Source organism: Agelaius tricolor, unplaced genomic scaffold (genome assembly GCF_023055355.1).
Source record: "Agelaius tricolor isolate 1412-34295 unplaced genomic scaffold, bAgeTri1.0.p SCAF_5, whole genome shotgun sequence".
NCBI classification, from domain to species: Eukaryota; Metazoa; Chordata; class Aves; order Passeriformes; family Icteridae; genus Agelaius; species Agelaius tricolor.
In genome coordinates, this window is record NW_027269265.1 from 33,511,135 (window position 1) to 33,538,371 (window position 27,237).

A 27,237-nucleotide genomic window follows, 5' to 3' on the forward strand; every position below is an offset into this window, starting at 1 on the left:
AGCAGAGCTGCAACCTCTTCACTGCCATTGAGTGCCAATAAGCTTGATCTTGCTTAACATTTATTGCCTTTGTTTCAGGCACTTGCAAGTCTTTGTATCTCCTGGTACTGTATAGTGAAGGTACTCCTGCTTCCTGGTCGAGCTTGCTCAGTGGATTAACTCGCCTGCTGAACTGGTGTTCAGCGTGGTCACCGAGTTCAGTCTTGAATCTCTCTCCTCAGCATGCCATAAACTTTTCTTCATAAGCAAAGGTTAATGAAACTGGGACTGTGACTGGAGCTTTATGGCAGAACTTTTTCTCTAATTCCTTGTTTCCAGTTTCTGTTGATACCAGAGGTGATTTTTCTAAGCCTCAGCTCTAGAAGTCACGTTGCATTCCACTGTCTCTCCCCTTTGCAGACATCAAAACTGTTCTAAACTGCAAGTACCCAACAAAGACAGTAGCCAGCACCTAAATTTTTAGATTATTAAAATGCTTGTCTGGCCTCTTATCTCCAGTAGTGTTTAATGCAAAATTTCTAGTATTATCAATACCTTTTTTTCCCCTCTTTCAAACCCATCACAGAAAATAGAATTGTTACCTTGATGAGGCCTACTTAGTCACAGAGATGCTATTGTTTTAATTTTTACATATTTTCTCAGTTCTGTAACTGAGGATATGGCCTTTTGCCTTGGTCTAATAGATAACTGTGCACCTTCATGTTAATCAGATAGAAATTTTCAGAAATTTGGGCTATACCTTCTGTTCTTTATTGGGAGCCACTTAAAGGTCAGGATGGGAGGAGTAAGATTACTGTAACAAAATCTGTTCTGAACACAAAAGAGAGCTTCTGTCTCTGATGCTATTAATCCAACACCCTTTACAAACATTGTACTTACAGTTAAGTAAAACAGCATAAAAATGGGAGAGAGAAGGAACCAGATGGGACTTTTAGGCTCTGGTCTGAATTGTCTGAAGAATGTTCTGTTTGTAAGCTTAAGTCCCTTTGCACAGAGGGAATGGATACAAATTCCCATCCTGTTTATACAGAATCACTTTCCTGATTTTGATTTGACTTCTGTGTGAGTTTTTTCCTCAAAACAGGGAAGAATTAACCTAGGGCAGATTCTCTCATCAATAACTGAAATGTCATCACTCCTAAAGAGTGTTAAAGACCAAAGTTGTTTATCCTTGGAATGACGTGGCAAATCCCATTGCCTCCTATCTTCTACCAGATTCTCCTTTTTGCTTTTTTAATTTTTTTTTTCTTTTTAAATTTGAAAACAGAGGGAAGCAACGCCTAACTCAACTTAAAGCGTTATTTATTCAGAAAAGTTCTGCTGAGTCTTTCTCGTAATATGCTATACTTAAAGACATTCTTAATAGTGAAAAATATCAAAAAATCATTGTGAGTGAACTGGACAATCTCAAGTAATGAAAATATAGTGGAATATAAGATTGCTAATAGAAATAATTTGCAAAATAATATTGGGCATTACAAATGAGTTTCTGTGTTACTTAAGGAGCAGACAAGGTCAAAGTGAAGCTAATGTACTGGAGTGGTTTAGTTTAGCACAGAAAGACTAATTCAACACTGTAATGTAACCAAGAAAGGGTGTGGGTTATCCTAGAATAGATTAAGCAAGGTGTTTGTATCAGGCAAAAGTGTTTGTATCCTTGTGGAAAGGCACAGGGGACATCTCTGGAATACTGTATATGACCTGGAAATGTTTGTTCAAGCTTCTTTCTGCTTTCTTCTCCATCTACTTCCCAGCCAAGGTCTGTGCTAGAGAGAATATATTTATTGACATATATTTATTGATTTATTTAATATATTTATTGAGCTGTCACTGGTAAAAAAGTAGACCTTAGGTAAAGCTTTAAAACCAGACAAACTTTGATATATTGACTTCAGTGGGCAAAGTGCACGGCATCGTGTGTGAAAAGGTAGGGATCAGACATGATTCTCATCTTCAGCATTGCAATTTTTATGAGTCTCTAAACATATTAAGGGAGAATTGTGTCAGGAGTTTGTATATCTAGGATACTGTACTCTGAACTTGAATTTTTTGCTTGTTTTAGGAATCTAAAGTCGTTGAACTGTTCTAGATTGACAACACAGGAGAATGGCAGCCAGTGAGTGATTTTTAAATCTATTGCAGAGAGAACAATGGGGTTTTCAGCTCAGTTTTATCAGTATATCTAGCCTGGGTAGGTTCAATTAATCTAGAGGAGTTTGCTCTACGTAGACCTTTTAATCTTTGATCTCTATAATTCCTGTGCCTTTAGCTGTGATGTAAAAACAGTCTGAAAAAGAATAAAACATTAACTGCTTAGGAACCAAATGCAGGCTACTGACCCACTTGAAGGAATAAAACCCATTTTGACATACCACTGCCTGAGATGGACTGCACTTTAAAACACAGGGGGTTCTGGTTATCTCCAGTGTTGCAGACTTAATGGGAGCTGCCTTGCCAACTTTATCATACCTACCCATCCTAATGCAAGAAGAAGGTAATAAAATAGATAATTTTCAAAATATTACCTTCCTTTGGACTGATTGTTGTAATTGTTGGAAAAATACCATGGGATTTTGGGACATCTGCTCAATCAGGAATCGAAAGGATGTGTGCAGCAGGTGGTAGTGTATTTTACCCATATGGTGGAAACACTGGAAGATACTTGGGACTAAAAAGGTAAAAGGCATTATAAATAGCTACCTGAGCCATCCTGCTTCCAGCTCTCACAGATACTTTGATTCAGGAGAGATATGTCCTTTGGCTGCATATTAACAGAAAGCCATAAATTCCTCAATCAGTGTTGAAGTTCAGTGTTTCTGACAGACTGTGATTGATGGGTAGCTTCAACTTTTCCAACACTGGTTAGGAGTATTATAAAGCACAGCTCAGTTAATGAATTACTTCTTCCTTGAGTATTCATATTGGAGCAACACCAACTTGAAAATGACTAGTGAGGTCACTTATCAATAAATCCCCCTGTCTCATCAAAGAAAGTGATAAACTTAGGTTTCAGTGTGGTGTGTGAGTCACTGCTGAAGTTCTGCACTGGAAAGAGCTCATTAGATTTATCTTGGGTTTGCAAGGCCCTTTCACATTTGCGTAACAGTGATGGTTCATGGTCTCTCTTATCAGTCATTTCCTACCGGTGAGTCTGGAATCTCTGGCAGAAGTTCTTGCACTAGTCCTGAGTGAACAATCAGTCAAATTTTTTTCTGCCATTTGGTTTAATTTGTCTGTGCAGATATCTTCTGCAGTTCAGGGTGTTTACATACTGCACGGCGTTGAAGTGGAAGTTATGGACTTCAGGACACTTGAGCTGGCCTTGTGCAGAGCTGACAATGGTCAGGAAGGTTTGGTTTGGAGTCTGAGCCAATAAAACCTTATCACGCCTGAGCCAGCACTGACATTTATTTCAGCACATTGGTGGTTCTGGTCCAAGTGATATGTTTGTTCTTCAGTGTACATCACTGAACTTGTTTCTTTTAGCATCAGTCTTTATTTATCTATCAAACAGTAATACAAAACTCTGTACCCAGAGTCATCTCAAGCTACAGATAAAAAAATCACCTAATCCTCTCTTAAATTGTGTTAATATTTACAACTGGACATGGTACATTTCATATCAAAAACAAGAGGAAACTACTTTTTTCTCCTTTTTTCATATGTTTTTGCCTTGCTTCTTGCTTGTGATCTTATAATGGACATCTCATTTGAAATAAATGAGCAAGCTGAAAAAAGAGAAGTCTAAAGAAGCACAAAAAAATCAAAGAGTTTCTTACTAATCTTACTAAGATAATACCAGATATACTTAATTGGTATTAAATATATGAAAGAAAGGTAAACAACTCACTGTAAGACATGTACTAAAGGTTGCCATATGGGTCCCACTGCAGGAAAGAAGAGGTGGAGGGTTTTTTTTTCCCCCCTACAGTTTTGCATTTTCTTAGTGATGACTATATTTTTGTCCTTTGAATATAACTAAACTTTTCTAAAGTTCACATGTAGTTAGGATCCCTAAAGTCTGAATTTCTTAAGCATAATCCCCATGCAAGAGAATATTGAAGAGCTATAAATGCTGCTCCCAGTAATTCTGTGAAAAGAATGAGCATTACACATGATCTTTGCTTCTCTTTCTTCTCCAAACATAAAAAGATATTTTTAACTTACTGATCATTGTTTATGGCATCAAAAATTGTTGTCATCAAAAATTTCAGACTGGATGAGTTATAAAGCCATATTTGAGGTCTTAAAGGGCTGACCAGTCTTTAGTGCATCTGTGCCATGCACTGGAACAAGAATGTTTGCCTTTGACTGATGGGCTTCTTGGATATCCACTGCCCTGTAGAAATGTAAACAAAGCCTTCTAGAACAGTTCGTGTTTGTTAGAGAAAAGTTTTTCAAGAATTTTGTTCAGCAATTGTACATTCAGCAATATAGACGATGCTTATAAGGCCAATGATTTCCAATTCATTAGTAAATTCTCTCCCAATAACATTCTTGCTGGAGAAAATCTGAGTCTTGTAGAAAGATTGAAATTAAATTTTAAATTAACTCTGTCACCTTTTTCCTAAGATCAGTAGAGCGTGACAGAACTCCAAAAGCACACATACTGCATCTGTATATATTAGCTCACAGGTCTGTTAGTATGACTTTTTTTCTTGTCCTTGTTTTGTGATGCCCAGTGGGCTCTAAAATACACTCTGCTGAGGCTTTGCATAACATCAAATTGCTGTGTCTCACACGTGAAATTAGCAGTGTTGCATTAGCTTGTCTCCAGGGACTTTGCTTTTAGGAATGGAACTAAGTGAACACACAAAAGAGTTGGAAAGGGCTTTTGTTTGTTTCATGTCAAAGGCATTTTGCAGCCACTAGTGTGGGTAAAAAATATTTATGCTTTGATCTAGGACTTTTACTTGGTTGAATCCCAAGCTTTTTGGCCCAGGTCTGGGATTTTAGGATTATGCCTTTACCTCGAGGAAGGACACTTGTTTTTATTGATGTTCAAAGCCTATGAGTGGAGAATAGGAAGAGCCCGCTTCTGATGCTATTTTGTAATGGATTCATTTTCTTTCAATTTATAAATAATAATGTTGGTGTTTTTCATCATTTAGAAAACCAAAAGAAAGTTAAAGAAGGAATGTTTAAATAAAGATTTCAGACACATTAGAAACAGGCATTGAAGTTCAATTTACAGCAGATACTTTTTATCTGTAGAAGATAAGCATGTTGCTAAAATTATTATAGATATTCAAAGAATAATAAAAGTGATAAATCATGATGGCAATTTACATGCTCATTACACACTTAATGTACATTCCTCATGTTGTGCTGCTGAATTACACCAAGTGATTTGCTCTGTGCAGTGGCATGGGCAGAGGAGCCAGTGGCATCTCTGTGTGAACATGCATCTCCTGGGCTTCCAAGCTGTGCTCCCCGCTGGCCCCAGAGCTTCCAGCCATGGCTGCAGGCTGGGTGGAAGCAGCCATGCATTCTGAAAAGAGCTGCCCTGGTGCTATTGTCCTGGTATTCCCTTAGGAGTCCTCCACAATTTGGGACACAAGATCTCTGGGATAAAGCAGTGTTCCAGTATGTGTTGTAAATAAGTATTGTATCCGTCAGCTTTTTCCTTACTCGCAGAACTGGAGTGAAATGGAACAGTACACAAGGCTCTGAAAAGCTACATAAACTATTTTCTGTTCTTCTCACTCCTGGTGTTCTGTAAATCTTGTGAGTGACCACAAGTTGCCACATAAGAGAATTCCCATAGGAGTCTGTGTTTATGTTGCCCAACTACTTTATCCAGCCACAGCACCACCCTCAGATCCCTTTTCTTGGCATTGTTTTACTGTGGTAAGCAGGACACTCTTGCTGGCTGGTTGCTTTCCTGCTTAGTAAAAGCTACAAGCCTTCACACTGGACAATTATCCGGGCTTTGAGCCTCAAAAATATTATAGCATAGGCAATCATCATGGCCAAGTTCTTGTGAAGTTTCCTTGGCCTATAGAGGACTCTCCACTGGGAAAATTAGGAGACACTCAGAAACAGAAAAGGTGACAAAATCCATTTTACAAACTAGGGAACAAGGCATGTGGCAGGGAGACAGAAAATGCTTCTGGGGAGAGGAATTTTGCAGAATCTGGTGTTTCATGAGCTGAAGGAAGCTGACTACCCTGCATACCCTCCCTGTATTTCACCCAGGGGAAGTTTCACCAGAAGTCTGACTTCAGCAAATAAACTGGAGGCAGCCTGGTTTTGTGCAGTTCCCTGGCTGTGCTGCTGCAGTTCAGACACCATTTGAATACACATTTGGGATTTCATTTTCTTTTCCAATTAAAACTTGCTGTTTGCCTGGGTAATGCAGTTCCCTGCCACTGAAGGTATTGTTATGTACATCAGGCAAGAAAAGGGTCTCTCGGTATAAGGGCTCAGGAATGTGCTGGCAGTCTGGGAAAGGACAGCTAAGGAAAAGCAGCATTTTGTTAGATTTGGCCTATTGCATTCAGGACAGTGGTTGCTCTGGAGCACATCAGGACAGTTCACCTTGGAAATTTTTGGTTCTGTTGTCTGTGTTTGTCTTTGATACTCATTTGAGGTTTTGATGGTTTTCTTCCACTGAAGTTATGTTTACTCAGTCCAAGGATACTCAGAGCTCCTCATTATAGTGCCTGATGCTAAAACCATGCCTAAATGGTACTACATATTTCATGCTGACCTCTCTCACTTGAAATCCAATGTTTGGCACACCACAAAAGCTGAAACAATTTGCAGACTGGTCATCTATTGCTAGCAACTGCCTGGACAGGCTCAGCCAAAACACATGCCTTTGTTCTGGTTTTATGAGAGGGGGAGGAAGGGACCCCACTGAAAAGAGATAGCAGAACTGTTGCTTATTGAGCCTTCTGGATTGTAGCCTCTGGGTACAGGAATGTAGGGTACATCTGGAGCTGTGCCTACCTGGCAGAAAATTAATGCAGTAAAGTTGCTACAGATGTCTTATGTCCATATATGATTTTCACATAGTTGCTCAAAAAGCAGTGGCAAAGTCAGGAAGAATACTCATGAATCCTGATTTCCAGTTCCTGACATTGTGCACTGTGAATAAGTGCTCTATACATATATTGCTTTTTATAAGGAACACCTGAAGCCAGCCAGGTATAGCAAGCTTGAGATTTGCAGTGTCCTATTTCCTAGACTTGTCCTCTCTGTTTCTCCTCTATTCTTAAAAGATTCTTGGTTTTCATTTCTATCTCCTTCTTTTGTTTGTTTTCCTTCCATTTCTTTCCTTTGCAAGTATTGAATGTCTCCTGTGGGAGTAAGCCCAGCCACATGTGCATGCAATGATGGTTTATTTTTATTGGAGTCATTGCCTGTGACTGTTTCTCATTACTATAGGAAGAACTGCACTAACAAACTGCTCTGAGAGCTTTTTTTTCTGTTGTAAAATGTCCTGTTTTGTCCACAACCATTGAGAGTATCTACTGCCATCACTAAGACGTTAAGGGTTTGGAGCTCAGACACTTGTACGACCTCCTGAATGTCCTGTCTGGTGTTGAAAAGTACAATCTCAGCACCTCAGCTTCTTTGCATGGTGTCTCTGTAGGCCAGCCTTTCAACCATCCGTCCACCTCTCTGCCACCTAAGCAACTCAATTGACCTGTGCTTGGGGAAGAATTTGTGGTTGCACAAAGTGCAAGCACAGTCACTGGCTACTGTCGTGTACTCTTAGGATAATAGAATGCACAGCCAGAACATCACCAAGCCAGGTCTGCCTGAGATTCTGCTGATTCAGAAGAGGCAAGTAAAAAGTACCATAAAATGCTTATTTTTCACTTGCATTTCTAGTCTTCACACTGGATAAGTAATCCTCTCTTTTGTTTCAAGTTATCACATATTTGTGTTACCATGGGCAAGACCATGATGTCCCAGGATTCCTGGTACTTCTTTAAGATTAATGTCTAACATAAATAATAAAACTATTAATAGTTGAGTTAGGAACATATGCTTAACATAAATTTAAGCTAGAACTTAGGTATGTAAGCAGCCCAAATAATTCCAATAAGAAATACAGAAGTGTAGAATTTTTATTCATTGACATCTTCTGAGAGTGGAGCACTGAGAGAAAGGTGGTCTGCCTAGGCTTACAGAAAAGAATATATGATCATATCCTAGAAATTATTGCTAGGATGAAACAAAAAGACAAGAAGTGATTTATCTGAAATTTGGCTATTCTTACATAGCTTCATGATTTCTAGAGATTTATTTTAAATATTTCAAAAGCTCTGCTTCATACTAGCACTAGCTACACTCTTATAATTAAAGGTAATCTGTTGAAATTTGGCTGAAAAAGTTTGATCTCCTTGATAGTAATTTACATTTGTTAATATAAGTGCAATGCTGATATTTCAAGACAGAGATTTCTTTGAATTCTTTCTCCCATGCTGAACCCATTACACGTTTTCCCTTGAGCTTTTGAAGACTTTCTCTTCATTAATTTTCTTACTCAAATCAGCACCTATGGTTGCTGTTTTCCCTGTAAAAATGTCTTAAGTGCATCTGCATTTCTCCCTCCCTCATTTTTTCTCAAGATGATAAACAGGGAATTCTTGGCTTTGCACTCTTAGCAATGTTCTTAATATATAAAATTTGTATGCCTTGCATTAAAAGAAAATAAACAGATGTGCTGCTGCATTTTGAGGGATTGAGACGAAAGCAGGATGGTCAGTTGCCTTTTGAGCCCATTCACTCTGCTGTTTTTTCCAGATGTGTGCTAATGGACATTTTTAGGATGTACACAAACTCTGCTTGCCTACTTTTCTGCACTAATTGGTTTGGGTTTCTGGAATGCCTCTCATAAACCATCTCTAGCTGCCATTGTTGCTTTTCCATAAAGTACTAAAAAGGAAACTCGCTCCTAAACAGTTTCCTCTAGGTGGGATTTTCTTGTGGGGAAAGAGGAGATGCAATCCATTTAAACTGCTCTATAAAGAATTTTATTGAGTTGTGGCCCTTTAACCTAGCCTTGATGAAAGCTTTTTCAAACAGCTGGACTTCAGAGAACCACATCTCTCAGGTGCTATGTATTACACAAATTAAATTACAGTTTCTTAAGAAATAATTTTAATCCAAATGATAATTGGTTTTTAAATTTTTATTTTTTATTTTTCTTTTTTTTTCCTTTTTTTTCTTTTTTTTTTTGGCATTTATGAAGGCAGTAGGGACTCCATATCCACATGTACTCCCAGTACTGGGGCATGTTTGTAGCCCCACTTCTCATAGTTCCCTCTCTAGTGCTCAGGACATCTTAAGCATGCCCTGTTTCAATCCACCCTTTCTTTTTTCTTTTTTTTTTTTTTTAACAGGGAGAGTACATGTGTATTTGGGAGGACTGAAGAATGATGGCATATATCTCTTTTTCCTCAGCCTGCCTGGTTTACCTCCTTATTCCCAATAATTGCCCAGCCTGTAGCCTTTCTTACTCTCTTTCTGCAGCAAGGGGCAGTTATCTCCCCAGTCAAATCAAAACCCGTGGTGAGACTGAAGCCTCAGAGAGCTCCAAGGTCCATGAGCATTGGTGTTTAGTAAGGAAACTTGGTAGGAAACAACCATTTTTTCTCTTGTGTTGTAAAAAGCCATCCCACTGCCCTAAAGGGATGCTTCAGTGTAAAGAGGGAGTGGGGAACAACTCTGTGAAGACTTAATGCCACCACAGTGTTGGTGCCCTTTAGGGAACTCTTGGTTCTCTCCTTGGGTACCTATCCAGTGGGCTGGAGGCAGTGTGAGCTGTGGGACTGAGAAACAGAGCTGGCCCTGGGAACTGAGTTGCAGCTCCTACTCAAAAGTAAATGATCTGCGGAATAAGGACTGCTGCTTTCATTTCTAGAATATATCAAATTCCGGCACACTGGGCCTGAGAAGTAGCAGAAGGGAGGGCAGAAAAAACCGTTATGAGGTCTGCTGGGATATCTGATGCAAAATCAACTTTGTTGTTTTCCTTCCTGGCTTTTTCCTGGGCTCTATTGCAGCTGAAAAAACAGCCCTTCTGATCTACAATAAGAGGGGAAATTCTGGCGTGAAGATTGTCCACCCAGTCAATTTGGCACAATCATGGGAAAGATTTGTTTAGCTTAGCACTGATTTTATTAGTACATGAGTCTAATCAAACCTTGAGAGATAGTATTCTCACTGCTCAGTGACCCTGTCAGTGGTGTAGGCTTCCTTCTCAATTCTCATGCTCTTTCAACTGAATGTGGTGTTAGCGAAGAGTTCTCCTGAAATGCACCAGCTCTTAGCAAAGCTTGTTCACTGCAATTGCACAGCAACATGAATTAGCAAAATGTCCCAGCGAGCCAGCATTGTTTCTGTAAGGGCCACAAGAGTCATGAGAGCCAGACTCCTTTCACAGGTCTCTGGTATTCAGTCAGTAGACCTGAATTCTAAAATATTTATTGATTGTAAATGTGGATTTGCTTTTCATTCAGTCCCTAGTGCACATTATATGCATTTTGTCAGTACAATAGACAAGAATGATATGAGTCAAGGAGAAAAGACAGTGTAAGAAAAAGCTTGACATAGAATAAAATAAAAAGAGAAGAATCTGTCCATTGATAAGAAACTGACATACTTTAAAAGAGGCTTCAAATTGTTTTATTTGTGTTCCTCAGTCATTGCTAAAAACCAATTTCTTGTAATAGTTTCCATAAAAAAATAGGAACAAAAGTAGTTGTCTTTCCAGTCTAAATGGAAATGATGTATTAAATGTTAATACAGATGATTTTCTGAAGTATTTCATTGAAATATCTTAGTCCATTCATTTTGTTAAAATCATTAGTTTTCCATTATAAAAGCATAATTTTTCAGTCACATGAGAGCTGATAGCTCAGTCAAAATCATGTTGTTATTTCACTGTTTGGTTGTTTATCATCCTGGCATTTTGATAACTAATTTGATATAAGACTCTGTCCCCTTCATCATCTTTACTCTTTTTTTTGGCAGAACATTGCCTTGATTTCTGGTTGTCAGAAGCCTTCTGAAAGTTCATCCAATACCTTTTCCAATTCATCACTTCCCTTGCTATTGACAGGAGGCGTTGTTCCAATAATTACTGTTTTCTGCCAGGCTTCTGCAATCAATTCTTTGATTCATCTCTTCCATAAAGCTTATAAATAATAAAATGTATTATTAAAAATGCTTTCCCTAACTAAAGCAAACATTAATGTCCAATATTTCTGCTGTCATCATCAATTCTCTCTCAACTGCTCTGCTTGTCTCACATTTATCTTCCTTTATCTAATCTAATGGCATCTATCCAATTTCTATTCACTTTTCATCAAGGTGATATATTTCCTCTTACATAGTACCTTTGTGCTCTTAGCATGCCTTATGGCAGAAATGATTTTTCAGTCATTTAATATTTATTTTACATTGTTGTCAAATAATAAATATTTATTACAAACCTCTTGACAGGGAAATGTGATGCTAGAAAGAAAAGAAAGGAAACTACGATTTGACCGTTTTATAGAGGTTGGACTTGGCAAAACTTGAAATTGCCTTCATTTTTACTTCCCTCATTGATCTCCATCATTTGCACTTTAGAGGGACAGCAGCATAATAACTGCTGATGGATTTTACATTCCATTCCAGAAGCTCATGGGCAGCTCATGGAGAGCATTTCAGAAGTATCATAGGATGAATTAGAAAGACTCAGTATTGTTTCATCATTTTTTATGTCTGTTCTCTATTAATTTCACTGTTTAAAAAATTATTTTTGTAATCAAAATCCCTGTTAATTTCTTTAGCCTATAAGTATAAGGATAAGTAAACCATTACTGTTTACTTATCTCAAAATGTGCAACTTTTGGTTGCACAGTTGGTGCAACTTCAACTGCACTGAAGTGTTAATAGGAAAAAAAAATGGTGGGGCCTGGATTTGGTTTTGATTCCAAAATTAATTGGAATCAAATTCCATTAATAAATTGTGATTTAATGATTAAATAATGCTTATCACTGAAGCACAAAAGTGTGTCTTTCACTTATCTGGCTAGGAAAGAGTGCAATAAATTGCTTTACATACATCAGGAATATTAGTGGAGTTCTATTTTCCTTTATTTTCCTGAAGTAAAAAAGGAACCAAGGAAATCTTCTATGTTGGACTGAAAATTTTAGTTCATGATCTTAAGTTTTATAAAGTAAGATTGTGGAAAGAGATCTATGTTTCAGCTTGTTATTAAATAATTCTGAATTCAGATCCAGGTTTAGATAATACATCTCTCTGTACTCTCCCTAGTTTTCAGCCAGGAGTGATTGAGAATTGAAACAAGACATATACTTGAATATATGTGAGTTTTATAAATTCCTGGTCTGTCTGTGCTGCCTACTTCTGAATTATTCTGGAAGATCCCATGTGTTCTCCACATCCTCAGGTGGCTGTTAGGAATCTTATGGAGAGAAGCAGATGCTCACTAGAAGATATAGATGAGAAGCCTTTAAATTACAGATTCTGTACTTGAAAACTATCAACTTTTTCTTGGTTTATTCACCACAAAATCCTTAGTTGCATGTCAGCCATCAAAGGACATTGTTAGCGTGCATTGTTCCAACTCTGTCAGTTCTATCAGCATAAAACATGGGTTGGCAGGGCTTTGATGCTGTAGGAAGCCCATAGGAGTTGAAGAGACTTAACAGGTCATGAAGTGCTCCCAAGGCACTGCTTCATATCCCTTTCATAAATATTTTAATCTGAATCCTAAAAGCAAAGATTAACTTTTTAGCTTTTCTTCTTTGAGTTGAAGGCTCTTCCAGAGTCTCGTTTTATTGGTAGTTATGATCTTTTAAATTTCCAGCCAAAATGTCTTTATGGCTGCAAATCTGTTCTTCTGCCAGTGTTGTCAGTTTGAGAAGCTCTTCTCTTTCTTCCTGCTTCATTCTCTCATTTCCCCTTTTCCCATTCACCTACACACACAGACTCTGTCAGCCTTCATTTTTGCCAGAATCACTGAGCTAATGTTTTTCTAGTGCCGTCTCAGATGAGCCCTCCAGTCTCCTCAGCAGCATACAGCCCCTCTCTTGCAGTCTGGGTTCATAGGTGACCTGTAGGGTACACAGTCTCTCAGATTAAACCTTGCTGGTATCTTGTGCAGAAACACACAGGTGTCCCTGGTTTTACCAGGTATATGTGGTGGTGCCCCATACAACTGGGTCTGTCACTGTCTTGACTACATCACCTTATGGGTCAATCTAAGTGAGATACTAATATCTCAGGTACACCCAGGAAGTGTCTTCTTTCCAATAGTTGTTTCCACTTCTGTCTTACAGCTTCTATCTTATCCTTGTTTTTTTCATTACCAGTTCCCATTTAGCAGTGTTAAAAGCTTTACAGAGATCTGAAGAGATGAGTTCAAATTTATATCAGGCTTCTAAAGTAAGCATGTCATCTATGTCTGGCATGTCATCTATGTCATGCCAGACATAGATGATATCCTTCTTTGAAGAAGGATGTCATCTATGTCTGGCATGACAGCCATGTTTTCTTTTACCCCGTTTTCCAAGACTTTAGTTCATGGAATCATAGAATATTCTGAGTTGGAAGGAACTTGTAAGGATCACAGAGTCCAGCTCCTGGCCCTGCACAGGACAGCCCAAGGATCACACCATGTGCCTGGGAGTGTTGCCCAAATGCTTCTTGAACTCTGTCAGGCTGGTGCTGGGACCACTTCCCTGGGGAGCCTCTTCCAATGCCCAGCCTCCCTCCAGATGAAGAATTTTTTTATGATATCAGACCTAAACCTCTTCTGACACAACTTCAGCCATTCCATCCTGTCACTGGTCACCAGAGCAAAGAGATTGGTGCCTGCCCCTCCTCTTCCCCTCATGAGGAAGTTGTAGACTGCAATGAGGTCCCCCCTCAGTCTCCTCTTCTCCAGGCTGAACAGACCAAGTGACCTCAGCTGCTCCTCATACGTATTTGCCTAAGATGCTTCACAATCCTTGTAGCCCTCCTTTGGACACTCTCTTACACCTTTGTATGCTTCTTAGACTGTGGCACCCAAAACTGGCCCCAGCACTGCCACGGTGAAGAGCAGAGAGGACAATCCCCTCCCGTGCCTTGGTGGTGATGCTGTGCCTGATGCCCCCCAGGACACAGGTGACCCTCCTGGCTGCCAGGGCACTGCTGGCTCATGTTCAGCTTGCCACAGACCAGGACCACCAGGTCCCTTTCTGTGGCACTGCTCTCCAGACTCTCATTCCCCAGTCTGTCCTTATATCCAGTGTTTCCCCATCCTGGCTGCAGAACCCAGCACTTCCCATTGTTAAACTTGGTGATTGCCCAGTCCCCTAAATTTTCAAGGTTTCTCTGCAGGACCTCCCTGTCTCTGAGGGAGTCAACAGCTCTTCACAATTTAGTATCATCAGCAAATTTCCTTATTATGCCTTTGAGTCCTGCATCCAAGTTGTGTTGTTCCTCACTTCAAAATATCATGTGAAGCCCTGCATAGTACTATCAGGGTGCAGGCATCAACTCACTAGTTTGTATTTTTTTCCTCTTCTTTTATTGATACTAAGTTTGCTGCTTCTCAGTTATGTTGTATCATCTTCAAGTTGATAGGAAAGTGACAAATACTAGCTATCAGGCCTGAATTCACATGCTGTTTCTTAGAATAGTTTCCTGATAGAGATTATCTACTTCTGCTGAACATGCTAAATTCCTGGAACTTTCATTCCACTCAGTTGTTATTCCTGTATCGATGTGATATGGATAAATTCACATTACCTGCCTTTTCTTCTTTTTCAGTACTGTCCTACTTGAGAATTCTTTTTTTCACTGATATCTAGAAATATATATAATTACTATCCCAATGTAATTTCATTATAAATGCAACTTTTATTTACTTTTGGCTATTGTTAATAATCTTTCCAGAGTCAACATCATCTGATTTTTGGTAATCCTTGATTTATACTTCCATTTCCTGGCCTTCCAAACATAATTTTCTTTTTTTGATATGTATTTTCTTCCATGCTTTATAAGTTCGTTGTATATATATATAAGAACCTACTCTCTGTTGACTGCTCTGGATAGAGGATAATTTGCAATGAACTTTTACAGTTTTTTGATTTTGTTTGAAAAACAAATCTAAATACATATTTACTTTTTTTTTAATGTTATGTTAAATACTATAGTTTGATGTTATAAAAATGAATTCTCTGTACTCTTTCTGCTTGTGAAATGTGAAGTTGTACTTAAAAGGCTCTTTTTCTCAGTGGGCAAACATTCAAAATAAAGCAATACCTTTGAATATTCTGAGCTGTTTCCATTTCACTGGAAAGGAAGCTAATTTGGAGCCTCAGATGTAGCTGTGCAGCAGCCACCTTTCAGAGGGGCCCTGTGATGTGCTGCTAAAAGGAAGTGATTTATTATAGTTTTTCATTGCGATACATAGCTATGCACATACTGAAACTGAATAAAAATGCAGTAACAGAATGTACATAGAGTTATTTGAATGTCTATCCATGTGCATGTATAACTGTGCCTAGTGCACATACATACTTAGGTTAGTACTTATGTGCATAGTAGTGCATGGAATGCCAACAATTTGACCTTAGATGTCAGAATTGTAACTGTTCACTTCAGGCCTTTCCAATTAAACAGACAACTGTTGTGGAAGACTCTACCTGAGTGTTTGCACTGTTTTTCCACCCCATCCTCTCCCTTGCATTTTCAGAGCTGAGGGAGTGTGTGAAGCACCTGGAGGCAACTCCTCTTCACTCTACTTTCTTCCTGGCAGTCTTCCTCCTGCTGTCTCTGTGACAGGACCTGAGGAAATGGCCTGAAGTTGTGTCAGGGGAGTTTTAGGTTAGCTATTGGAATAATGCTCTTCATGCAGAGGGTGTTTGGGCACTGGAACAGGCTTCCCCAGGGCTGTGGTCACAGCGTCAAACCTGTTCAAGAGGCGTTTAGGAAAATGCCTTCAGGTACATGGTGTGACTCATGGTCCTGTGCAGAGCTAGGAGTTGGATTCGATGAACCTTGTGCATCCCTTCCGGCTCAGCTTATTCTGTGATTCTGTAATAATGACAGGCAAGAGAATACAGGTTTTGTTAGAGTGCATCAGGCATGTGGGATGTGACTTGCTGCCCTTTTCTCCAGAAGATAATTCCAGAGAGAATGGTAATTAATATGGAAGAGGGGAAAGTGCTACTACAGCAGGTTTCCTACTTGGATTATTCACAAAGTATTCACAGTATCATATCCTGGTTTAATGTTGTAAAAATGTCATTTTCATGCTGGTGACGGCATGAGGGTTATTTTAGGCAAGCTGTGAAGGAACTGTCCTTGGCAATGAGCAAAAATCAAACAGGCAAGCAATAGAGCTTGGGCACATTTATGCGAGTTTGCCACCTGCAGGTCCCACATTCCCTACTCTGCCCATTTCTGTCTCTGCAGTTCTGCTGCAGGCTCATCTTCCATAGAGGACAATTCTACCATAGTGGAGCCAGGGATCTTGGTTTATTTCTGGTGTCACCCTAATACCAAGCTAAATTCAATTGCACTGTACACCTACCCTGAGGGAATTCCATTTCCTATTTTGATATTTCAAGGACAAGATCCTTGAATAAAACTTGACATGGTCATTACCCCTTTTGCAGAAGAGGACATCCAGATACGTGCAATGGCATGTTACCATCCCCAGTGTGATGACACATGAGTGGACATGCTGCTTCCAGGGGCAGGGTAAAGACAGTGGGTGGAGTTCTTGGAGAAGCCAAGGGGGCATATCTGTGGAATGGCTAATGGCAATTAAAAATTCCCTGTATATGGCAGTAGCAGTTTTGTTCAAAATTGTCTTTGAGTGCAAAAGCCTGAACAGCAGGAATGGTTAAGCTTAACAGGATGCCAGTAAGACAAGCAAAAGGTACTGCTTTAATGGCATTTTTAAAGGCGTTTAAGGACCTGTAAATCCTTTTAAAATTGCAGCATGATCTATATATGTGTATGAGAAGATCTCAACTACTTAGAAGTGATTGGGCTGGATCAATAACTACATGTTATATCTGAAGTGTGCTTTACTACTTCTGGAAGTTAAATCTGGTGAGATGCTTTTGGAGATTTGAGCTTTCATCAGTATGTTATAAAGATGCATACTTACATCATGTATTTGCTTTGCAGCTCCTGGTTGCTAAATCCCCTGTTGCTCCATTCTCCACTTTTTTCTACACCATTGAGAAATCAGGCTTGATTCTTCAGGGTAAGACCAGAGCATTGGTTGTTTTGCCTTTTCAATTAGTATTTTAAGCAGACTGAATGTAGACTGTTTTTGAAAATTTTGCTCTTTATACCAAACTAAAACCCCACACATTTAAACATTTTGGTTAACGAGGGGATGTTCTGCTGAATTCGCTGTTTTTTCTTGATTACACTAAATTGGTTCTTGCATTTTTCCATGGATCTAGAAATGAGCCCTGAAATTATTAACCAGGGCTCCTTGTTTTTCTCCAAGGTAAAGTGGAATGGTTTGGGTAACATGGGGCCTGATGGTGTGTTTCTCTTCAGGAGAAACACACCTATCTATCATTAATAGCCTGTGTTAATGATTGGTTTTTCTTTAGCAAATGGTTTGGCATCAGTAAGAAAATTAATATCTGTTTTCTATTTTTGTGATCATTGTAATGCTAATGCCCAATGGTCTTAAATTATCCTCAGATTCTCTAGGATATGAAGTGTTATGCTGAAAAGCTGGATATTAACACCATGCTGACAGGGAGCTAGGATTCCTTGTGGCTGTGTCCTGAATCATGTACTTCTAGACACAGCAAAGAGAGAAGTACAACTCTTCCCTTCTTTTCCCATTTATCCCAACAAACATCCTTACTTTTTGACAAACCTTCATAGATCAATTTTGTTGAGTTGATGTCTTTTGATATGCAGCCTGGCTCCTTATCACTGCATCAGTTTAACAGACTGAATAAAACTATTAGTGCCTGTCACTTTCTGTACAGGGAGGACACTATGATATGCAGCCAGGGCAATAAGACAAGTGAGTATAGCTGGTTCTCAGTTTCCAGTGATGGAGAATCACTGATCCCATGAGGCACTATGGGCATTTTAAGGGATATGAACAGTTCTGATTGCACATTTCTCACATTCAAACCGGCTGTACCAGACTAATGACATATTTATATTTCCTAGTGACTCCATATGCTTACATCTCAGGTGATGCAAAATGTCAGAAAACAAACGAAATGAAAATGTTTTATGGTGCATTTTTGCTTCCATTTGATACAGCTACATAATTGTAATGAGGGGGGAGGTGTCTATTCAGCATTTCCTAAGCCTTTGGATACTATTTTCAGTGTATGTTTAGATAGCATTTTGGGCACTTGATCTGCTTTATTTGGTACCAGTAATTCTAAAAGTCTACAGGAACTAGAAACAATTTTTATTAGTTTAAATGGAGAGTACTTGCAAGAGTTGGTCTTGATGTGTTTTGTTTCAGTATAGGGCAGATGATAAGCTACTTTTCTGTCTTGGATATCTTGAGTTACATAGATGTTTCTGGTCATTATTTTAAAAGGCAGACAATTTCCTGCTCTGTCCTCAGGCACTAATGTAATGAAACTTTGGGAAAGAAAGTTTTCCTATTTCAGAAACAGAGAGAATTTGTACAGAGTCAATCTTAATTTTTTCAGCTCTTTTCTGTGAGCCATGAGTATAGCTTTCCCAGGGCTGAACCATACTTTAAAGAACAAATAGGCCTGGTTACACATCATGATGGAAGAGCACTCTGATAGGAGAACAGCACTGGATTGAAAGTGTGGCAATTGCTCTTTTCCCTACACCCATGTGTTTCTGGGCAGTACATTTAAAACATCATTTGCCATTTTTCTACAAACAGATAAAACACCAGTTTGGATTTCTTTAAGTAATTGATGTATTCATATCAGGCATTCTGTGTGCATTTTGAAAGGCAACAAGAATATCTTCTCTGTGTGAGCCTTTTATTACTTTCTGACCACATAATTATGTTTCTATTTTAGATATTTTTCTCCAAGATGGGTAGCAAAGAAGGGTATGGTTCCCCTAATAATGTGCCCCAGACTCTTTTACAGAGACTTGTAAGCACTTACACATGAACCATCTCACAAATTTGTAAAAGTAAATATTGCATGGTCTCATCCCACATTTCAGTGATCATTATTTCTGTGGAAACAGGAAGTGAGCAAATCACCAGGAAATGTCTGGTTTGGATAAGACGCAGAAAGTGGCACCAGGCTGCCTTGTTCAAAACATGCTAGAGTTTTTCTGAGAGTTGTACTTGGTGCTTCTTTGCAAAGGGAAGCTGGATGCAAGGTAAGATGCCAGTCAGGCACCTGCTGGAGGGCCACCACAGAGCACTAACCAGTGGGATCTGTGCCCCAGCCCGCTCCCAAAGGCAACTCTGCCATTCAGGCTTTGTACTTTGATTCCCTTGGTGTCAGGAGGTGAGCACATTGAGGGTGGCTGATGGGAACAAGTGGGTGGATGTGGGAACTGGTGAGAAGCAGCAGCTGGCTGAAGTGCCCAGGATTCTTTCTTTTTACTCAGGGGGTCCCATCCTGGGACCATTAACCAATAGGCCATAAACAAATTGATATCGGAAAATTTAGCTGGAAGCTCCCTGATTAGCGAGGGTGAATGGGGAATGAAAGACAAAGTGAAAGTGTGATTTAACAGTTCCACAAGCAATTTCCATTGCCACCTCTGAGGGATTAGGATGTGTGGAATAGGCTAAAAAAAAAATAGGAGGAGCTCCCCCCTGCTTTGTTCTGTGGGCTGGAGGATAATAAAACGGCAGGAGAGGCAGTGTGGCTAGTTAGGGATTTCACAGACTGCTATTTGATGCAGTTTAAGGAGCCCTTCTGCTATTGTTGCAGTTAAAATGGGAAGCGGAACTGTTCTCCATTTGCAAAAATCTCCAGCGTCCTCAGGAAGAGGGCTGAGAGCAAAAGGCTATTAAGATGGTAATGCTGCCCCATTTGGAGGAGTGTATCAAAATCCTCTTTGTCAATGTAAATTGCTGCTCTGTTTCCCTGGTATCTTTGCATCTCATGGCCTCAGTGCAAGCACAGAAATTTTTGGAGGAGACCCTTGTGAAGGCAGAACTGCTTCTCTTTTATTCTCAGAGGAGATCTCCAGGCTGCCCAAGGGTCCCTTGGAGAAAACTTCTTTGCTTTTATAAACCTGAAACATTCAGGGATGAAGAGAATCCATTTATGAACTCACTCTTTTATTTCCACTTTCAGACTAGAGAAATGAAATGTGATGATTGAAAGGCAAGATAGGACAGTCAGAAATTTAGCAAAGAAAAGTCTTCAGCCTCCTCCCTTCATTGCTTCAAATTGCTCTGTGCTATAGCAGGAGTGGACTGGAACCCCAAAAATACCCTCAGTTGCCTTTACATTGCAATGCAGTGTCATGTTATGTTCTGCCAGTGTCATACTTTGATGAACCTGAATTGTGAGTGCGGAATCCAGTCTGACAGCCAATTTTTATTTTGTAGAGATCTTAGACAAAAAGGCAGAAACCTGGATCAAGCACTGCAAAATATTGGAAGTTTTACTTTCAGCTTGTGTTTGCTGTTCTAGGAACTTGCTGTCGCTTCCCTGTTTCAATACCAGTTGAACAGCAACTTCCCTGTTTCAACCAGTTGCAGTGAGTGAAGTCATACCATTAAAAAGAATAAAATTAAAAGAGCTCCAGATCTACTTGATTAGGAGTGCAAGTTGTAAGATTATTTTTCTCCTTGGCTATGATATAATTTCTGTTTTGATTGGAAATTGCTAGCTGGTAATTCTGTTCTGGTATGACAGAAGAAATTTTTAGCTGCTCTTGCCTAATTGCAGTTTCATTGAAATTGAATGTAGTGCATCCTGGGTTAGGCCAGCTGAACTAGAAGGTGCTACTTAGCTTTGTGCACACATATGTGAAAAAGATAGGCTGAATGAAACTGATTTGAAGCTGTATGCTGTGGATGATCATCCAAGTCTAGCTTTAGAAGGAGCAGTGTTCTGGGGTATAAATACAAGTAGGCAACAAGCCTAGCTGTTACCTACCAACAGCTCAGCTGTTTGTGGAAGTCTCATTCCATCTCACTTAAGCAAATGCCTTCTGTTACCAAGAGGAGGCTGCTGTGAAAGGAGTCAGGGACGCGGTGGCTCTTGGCCAGCTGAAGAGTCTGTTGGGACTCAATGCTTTAACTAAGTGATTAACATTGCACTTCATGGAAAAACTCAGAAGCACTGAAAACATTAGGCAAATTCTATTAGTGAGCTAGGATGTGCTTTTGAGTAATGATATATTTTCAGTTTCATAGGGTTTAAAGATGGATAGAATTAATCAGTTCATCCAAACTGACCTCCCATATATGATACATGTTTCCTTCAGGTACCTGATAACTTTGTTGCACTGAATAATTTCTTCTAGAAAAGTAATCACTATTACTTGCAGACATAAAGAAATGTGAGTTCCTAGTTTGCATTGATGGTATTTTCAAGTTTTAGCTACCTTGATGCAAAACCCTTGTTCTGTAGTTCAGATTAGAATTTGTCTGCCTTCAGCTTTTGGCTTCAGTTCTTGTAAGGACCTTCAGTACTAAAAAAAGCAGTGTTGCTGTTAAATGGTTGCCATTTTTCATGAGTGTACTTGGCATAATGATTTCTCTTGCTATGTTTTACTCTTCCTTTTTGAAAGGTATAACTGTCTATAAATTTAACCTCAAAATTTCGTGTCTCCTGCTGACTGGCTCCCAAATACCTTGTATTGCTAAAGGGAAGAGTTTGAGGGTTTTTGCCACAGGACTGAATAATTAGTTTATTAATCCACCCTTTCTGCTGCCCTCTTTTTCACTGCACGCAACCTGTCTGAACACAAATGTGCTCACCTTACATGTAATGTCCTATTGAGGCAGGTAACTTATTGTATGTAGAAACAAAAGAATGTGGCACTTGGAAGAGAGTGTCTTAAGTTTCACGGTAGGGAAAAGATCTAGTAACAGCTAAATCTTGGGAAACCTTGGTACATTATGTTTCATTTGTCACTAAGGTAATGAAAGAGGCTCATTTTGATCTCTAAATAGCATAGGGTCTGGGTTTGTAGTGCAGCATGGCAAACTGTCTCCAAAGTGCTATAACTAATTTCTATGGCTGAAGCAAGTGAAAAGTGCCTCATTTTATTTTGTAAAGAAACAAGTAGTGAGGTAGAAAAGGAATTCTGAAAGAAAGGGCAGCATTATTTGTATTGTATTGTGTGGGTTTGAACAGTGAAAGACAATGATTTACTGCATCAAAAGCTTTTATTCAATTGAAGAACTGTAACTATAAAGTGACCTTTGTCTGGAGCAACATGGATATAATCTGTAAAATGAAGCAGGGTTGTTCTTGATGTGTGAATGGGTGGAAGACAGATTAATGGGAATAGAGTTGTGCATTGCTATTGAGATGGTAAAAGATTTGCAGTGCCACTGGTGATTTCCAGGCCTATTGGAGGGATAAAGATGAACTGATCATTGTTAGGATCTCTGTGGGGTGGAACCGTTTTTGCTGTATTCCCCACAGGACGCTGAAAGTCTCATGCTATTTCTAACAGGTTTGTAATAATGAGAGCAAAGAAGCACTATCAATTTGTAGGTTAAGTCCATCCTGGGACTAAGGAATGAGAAAAAATAAGACTGCCATCATCCCAATGCCAGCAACGTCACCCACACAGATATAGCTGACATCAATGAAAATGTCCTTTTGTTCAGGCAATTCATGGCATTTTGAGGAGTGGGTTACTAAACCTGTTTGCTTGGGTGAGGGTGTCCTCATTAGATGGGTTTGTGAGAATTGCTCTACTGCTCTGCAGCAGCACTGCCAAAGCCTTGCTGGAGTTGCCAAACTCCATGGCTGTCAAATGAAGGAGGACAAAGAAACAGAGCACAGATGCAAAACCAACTAAAAATGTTTATGATGAGAAATGGAAGGAAAACATTTTAATGGTGAAGGAAGTATAGAGGCATCTTGGGTTTAGAGCCAGTAGAAACCAAATAAACTGTAATTTCAATAAAATTAAATGTTTCTCTCTGCAAACATGACCTTTCACATAGCGGCATAGTACATAGGCAGTAGATTGATAGAGTTTCTGGCCATGTTTGTTCCTGTGAGCTTAACTTGGAGGATATTATGCTGGATAAATCCAGTTTAGCACAATGTTTTGAATTACCTGCTTATTTCTAAAGGTTCATGTAAAGATACTGAAGATACTGCTGTCTTGCACTTAAAGCCAAACATGTTCCTAAGTGCTTTACTACATTGCAACTGGAGTGCCAGCATTTAATTTGTCTGAAGTTCTACTAAATGTAACACAAAAAAAAGTTTTAGTGCAAGCAGTGTGCCAAATCTGTTCTCATTTATACAAGTGTTAATCAAAACTCATTTCTTTTAATCCAGTGTTGTTAAAACAATGAACTGAAGAGTGTAAGTCTGTTCCCCTCTTTTCAAGGCTGGCATAGGCTTCCTGGGACAAAATGATCTCACTTCAGAGAAATCTTCTCCTTACCAGGCTCTCTGTAATGAATTCCTGATCAAAGTGGGCTGCTCCCCTGGGTTTTCAGCATAGTGCTAAAGCAAATGGCCTTTTTTCCAAAAGGCTTTTAACATAAGGAGTGTAATTGTTTGTTGATTAGAGGTAGTGTCTGTGATTTGTGACAATATATTGTTCTGGGAACTGAACATTGTCAAGGAAGACTAAGACTTTACTAGTAATTGCCTGCATTTAATGTAGATGTCACATCTTTCAAGCTACAGATTTGTAAAATAAGGTCAAATGTACCTAAAATGGACTTAATGTTCTTAAGCGAACACATTCATGAGTAGGAAGCTAAATAAATGTCTGTTCAAAAACTTGTTTTCCAGCCAGAGTAAAGGCTCATGCTTTTGTGTGCAGCTTATGAAGGTAAAAGACATTTAAGTCTCAGTGATTTTTTCTTTTCTCATGTAGGCACAACTAAATTTCTTTTGCTATCCTCAAAGGTTATGTCTGTACTGGCTTCACCACTAACATGTTTGGTGAAGCCATCAATGATGTCATTTGATCTTATGAAAATATAGTTAGCAATAAAGAGAGGACTATGACCCAAAATACTTACCCTTGGTAATACACACAACTTTTCTTTAGCTATAGGAATTTATGTATTACTAAAATCTTGTAAAATCCCGAAGTGTACAGCCTGTTTTCCAAAGAGAAATTGGACACTTTATTGTTGCCTCTGCTGAGGAGATCCAAAAGTTACGTACAGTCTAAACTCTGGAAGTCTCCAGAGTGCAATTCTGTGTGAGCAAGCACACTTGAATAGCACTTCATCAAAACTAGGAAACTTTGCCTGAGGAAAGGCTTACTAGCACAGGGATAACACTTAACAAATAGGGCTTCCACTGCTTTGACTCCAGTGCTGTTTTTCTTTGAAACTTCCTCTATGTTTTGAGAATTAACATACGCTGAACAACTTCATGTATCTCTGCATCTGGTGTGTTGACTTCCCCTGTCACAGATTTAAATTATCTTCTCATATAATCTTAAATCTATCTTGATAAGATGGATAGGAATATATAGCTCTTTCTTAGAAACAGGCACATGTGATAAACCCTCTCAGCAAACAGTGGTTCACTTCAAATGCTTTTTCTCATTACAGTCATTCCCTAAAATTCCTAATGTTGGGCTGTTACTGTAAAGTATTTTCTGCAATGTTCCTTTGAACTTTAGCACTGCTTCTCATGTTTATGTTGTAATAAAACCAAACCTGGTCATTTGTCATTCAGTTCTATGAAGACCCCTGAAAAACTTCTGAGATTAAATTTCAGGGCCAGATAGAGTTAAATAAGCATTATAGAGATAAAAGAAGCAACAAGGTTAGCCAGCATTTTGCTAGAGTGTGGTGTTCCAGCCCAGGCTGTGCCTTGGTTTGCCACCTGAGTAACCTTAGAGGGTCTGCCTTAGGGCTCAGCACATAGGCAAGGCAGCACAAGCCTGCAGGGGTGAAAAGGAAGCAAAGGCAAATGATGCTACAGTTAACAGTTCAACAAAAGATGTTGTTGAAAAGATTTTACTTTATTGTCCACTGAATCTCATTTTCATGTAAATGTCCTAGTTTTTCAACTACAGAAACATTCTCCCATACTCTCCCAATGCTCTGTGGAGGTGAACTTCCTAGAAGCAGCAGCTGAGATGTGAGGAGTGATGTTTCTAGAAAATGCTGGGGAATATTAGAGCCTGAGTAGTTTGAACTGAGTGCTGTGTGCTGTTGTGGAGACCTCAGCTGAGATATGCCTTGCTGTTCAGTGAGTAGGCTTAGAATAAGCAGGCTGAAATCCAAAGATGAACACCAAGTGTTGCACTGGTGAAGATGTTCTGAGTGAATTTAGGGATGGGATGAGATAATTTCTTAATAGCATATATAAATACCACATTCCTCCTTCAGACTGCATATGCTTGATGAAGGACTGTAGCCTTGAGACACGACAGGTGGGAACTGCACATCTTTTACTTTCCTTCATGCTACATTTGTGCTGTGAGTGAATTACCCAAACAAGGTATTGGGCAGCCAGGCACATACACTGCAGCTGTGAGTCCTAGCTGTGAGCTAGACCATATCCTGTCTGCTGTGGCATTTGCTGAAGTCCACAGAGGAGCAGAACATCCTGTTTGCTTAGTTTTCTTTTGTCTGCCCCATACCAGCACAGGGAGAATATTACTCTATATCTTTCCTCTTCTGCTCTGAAATTGGATCACAGCACACATGATTTTGTTCAATAGCTGGAAATGCTGAGGATATCCGATTGCTGAGGTCTCTTATTTTAAACACCACATGCCAGGAAAAGTATGTGGGATCCCACCAGCTTAGCACTGGAGGGTGCAGGATGCATCAACAGGAAAACCAAATAAAACATGAAGTGAAATTCATTTGAAAAGGGAAGGGACTCACAGACCACCAATCAGTAGTGTTTTAACTCTTCATATATACACAATAGGCCTTTTATTTTCCTTCAGTTCTTCTCAATATGCAAACTATCTTAAACTGATTTTTAGAGCTGCAGCTGTCACCAAAGGCAGTGGGACCTGGAGGTGCTCATTACCTTTGAAAATCAAGCCAATGTATTTGAATGCAGTAGTAAAAGCCAAAAGCACTAAATCAGGATGGTGAAAGCATAACTTTGATAGTTCTGTTATGTGATCCTGGCCACCTTCATGTTGGATACAGAGGCAGGGCCTCACACAGAGCACACCAGAGCTCAAAGGTATGTTGTTTCTTCTTTGCCTTTCAGCCTTCCTTCCCCTACAATTCTGTTGCCTTGCTTCATCCCTGCAGTCCTTCCAGCTGAGTAACACCAGACAGAACTTTATTCAAGTTCAACAGAACTTAGATGAACTTTTATTCATCCAGAATACTTTGCTTTCCTCGAGAAACAGGTTTTTTTATCCAAGTGGTCCAATTTGGCTAGCAGTACCAAAGATGGGCAGCCACCTGAGTCACAGTTTGATTTTCATTTGCTGTGTGTTAGTTCTACTCTGGCTTTGTCTGGTCATGTACTACCACATTTGTTGTGCCCTAGGAAAGGTTTGTAAGTAACGTATAAAAGTCAGAGCAAGCCCTGATTACTCTGATGTAGAATGAACTAAATTCCACTGTCACATTTGAGCTCAAAGGGAATAAGGTCTCTCTCAAGCTGGTCCCAGCTGCCTGGACTCAGAAAGGACATGGCTCTATCATTTAAGGGTACATGAAAACTTAATACATAAACTGAATTTGCAAATTCAAGGCCTCTTCTGGCTGAAGGGGTAAGAAAGCTGGCTCACTGAGGGCTGCAGGCAACAGTGTGGCATTAATTTACAGGGAAAGCTTGTTTAAGTGGCCTTCTGTTACTGCTTGCCTCAGACTGGAAGCTTTCTCAGTTCCTTGGGTGTCTTTATTTTTTTTTTTTTCATAGTGCCACGTATTGTTGGTAAAATAAGGAAACTTGAAAACAGAGGAAGTAGAGGTAATGTTGATCTTGAAACACCAGCAATTGAAAAGACCATTCACAGTTTCCTTTAAAACAAAACCAAGGGGTAAGATAATGCTAACCAGGGCTGGGTGCCCAAGAGAGCATCATAATGAAGCATCCACTGTTATTGTTCAACTCAGTGTTTGTTCTTCATGTGAACAAAAGGAAGGAAGAGCTCTGCTATCAAGC

The 27,237-nt window shown here is 39.4% G+C and overlaps 1 protein-coding gene across 4 annotated transcripts in view; it reads left to right on the forward strand.

The window, feature by feature from the left end:
- Nucleotides 1–27,237, forward strand: part of RAD51B (RAD51 paralog B) — a 397,721-nt gene that overhangs the window by 252,717 nt on the left and 117,767 nt on the right. For 3 of the 4 annotated variants that reach the window (XM_071427109.1, XM_071427111.1, XM_071427113.1), the window contains exon 10: nucleotides 17,162–17,240. The exons of the other annotated variant lie outside the window; for it this stretch is intronic. In XM_071427109.1, coding sequence (XP_071283210.1) covers nucleotides 17,162–17,240 — 79 coding nt within the window. The remainder of the gene's footprint in view (nucleotides 1–17,161; nucleotides 17,241–27,237) is intronic. 4 annotated transcript variants of the gene reach the window in all.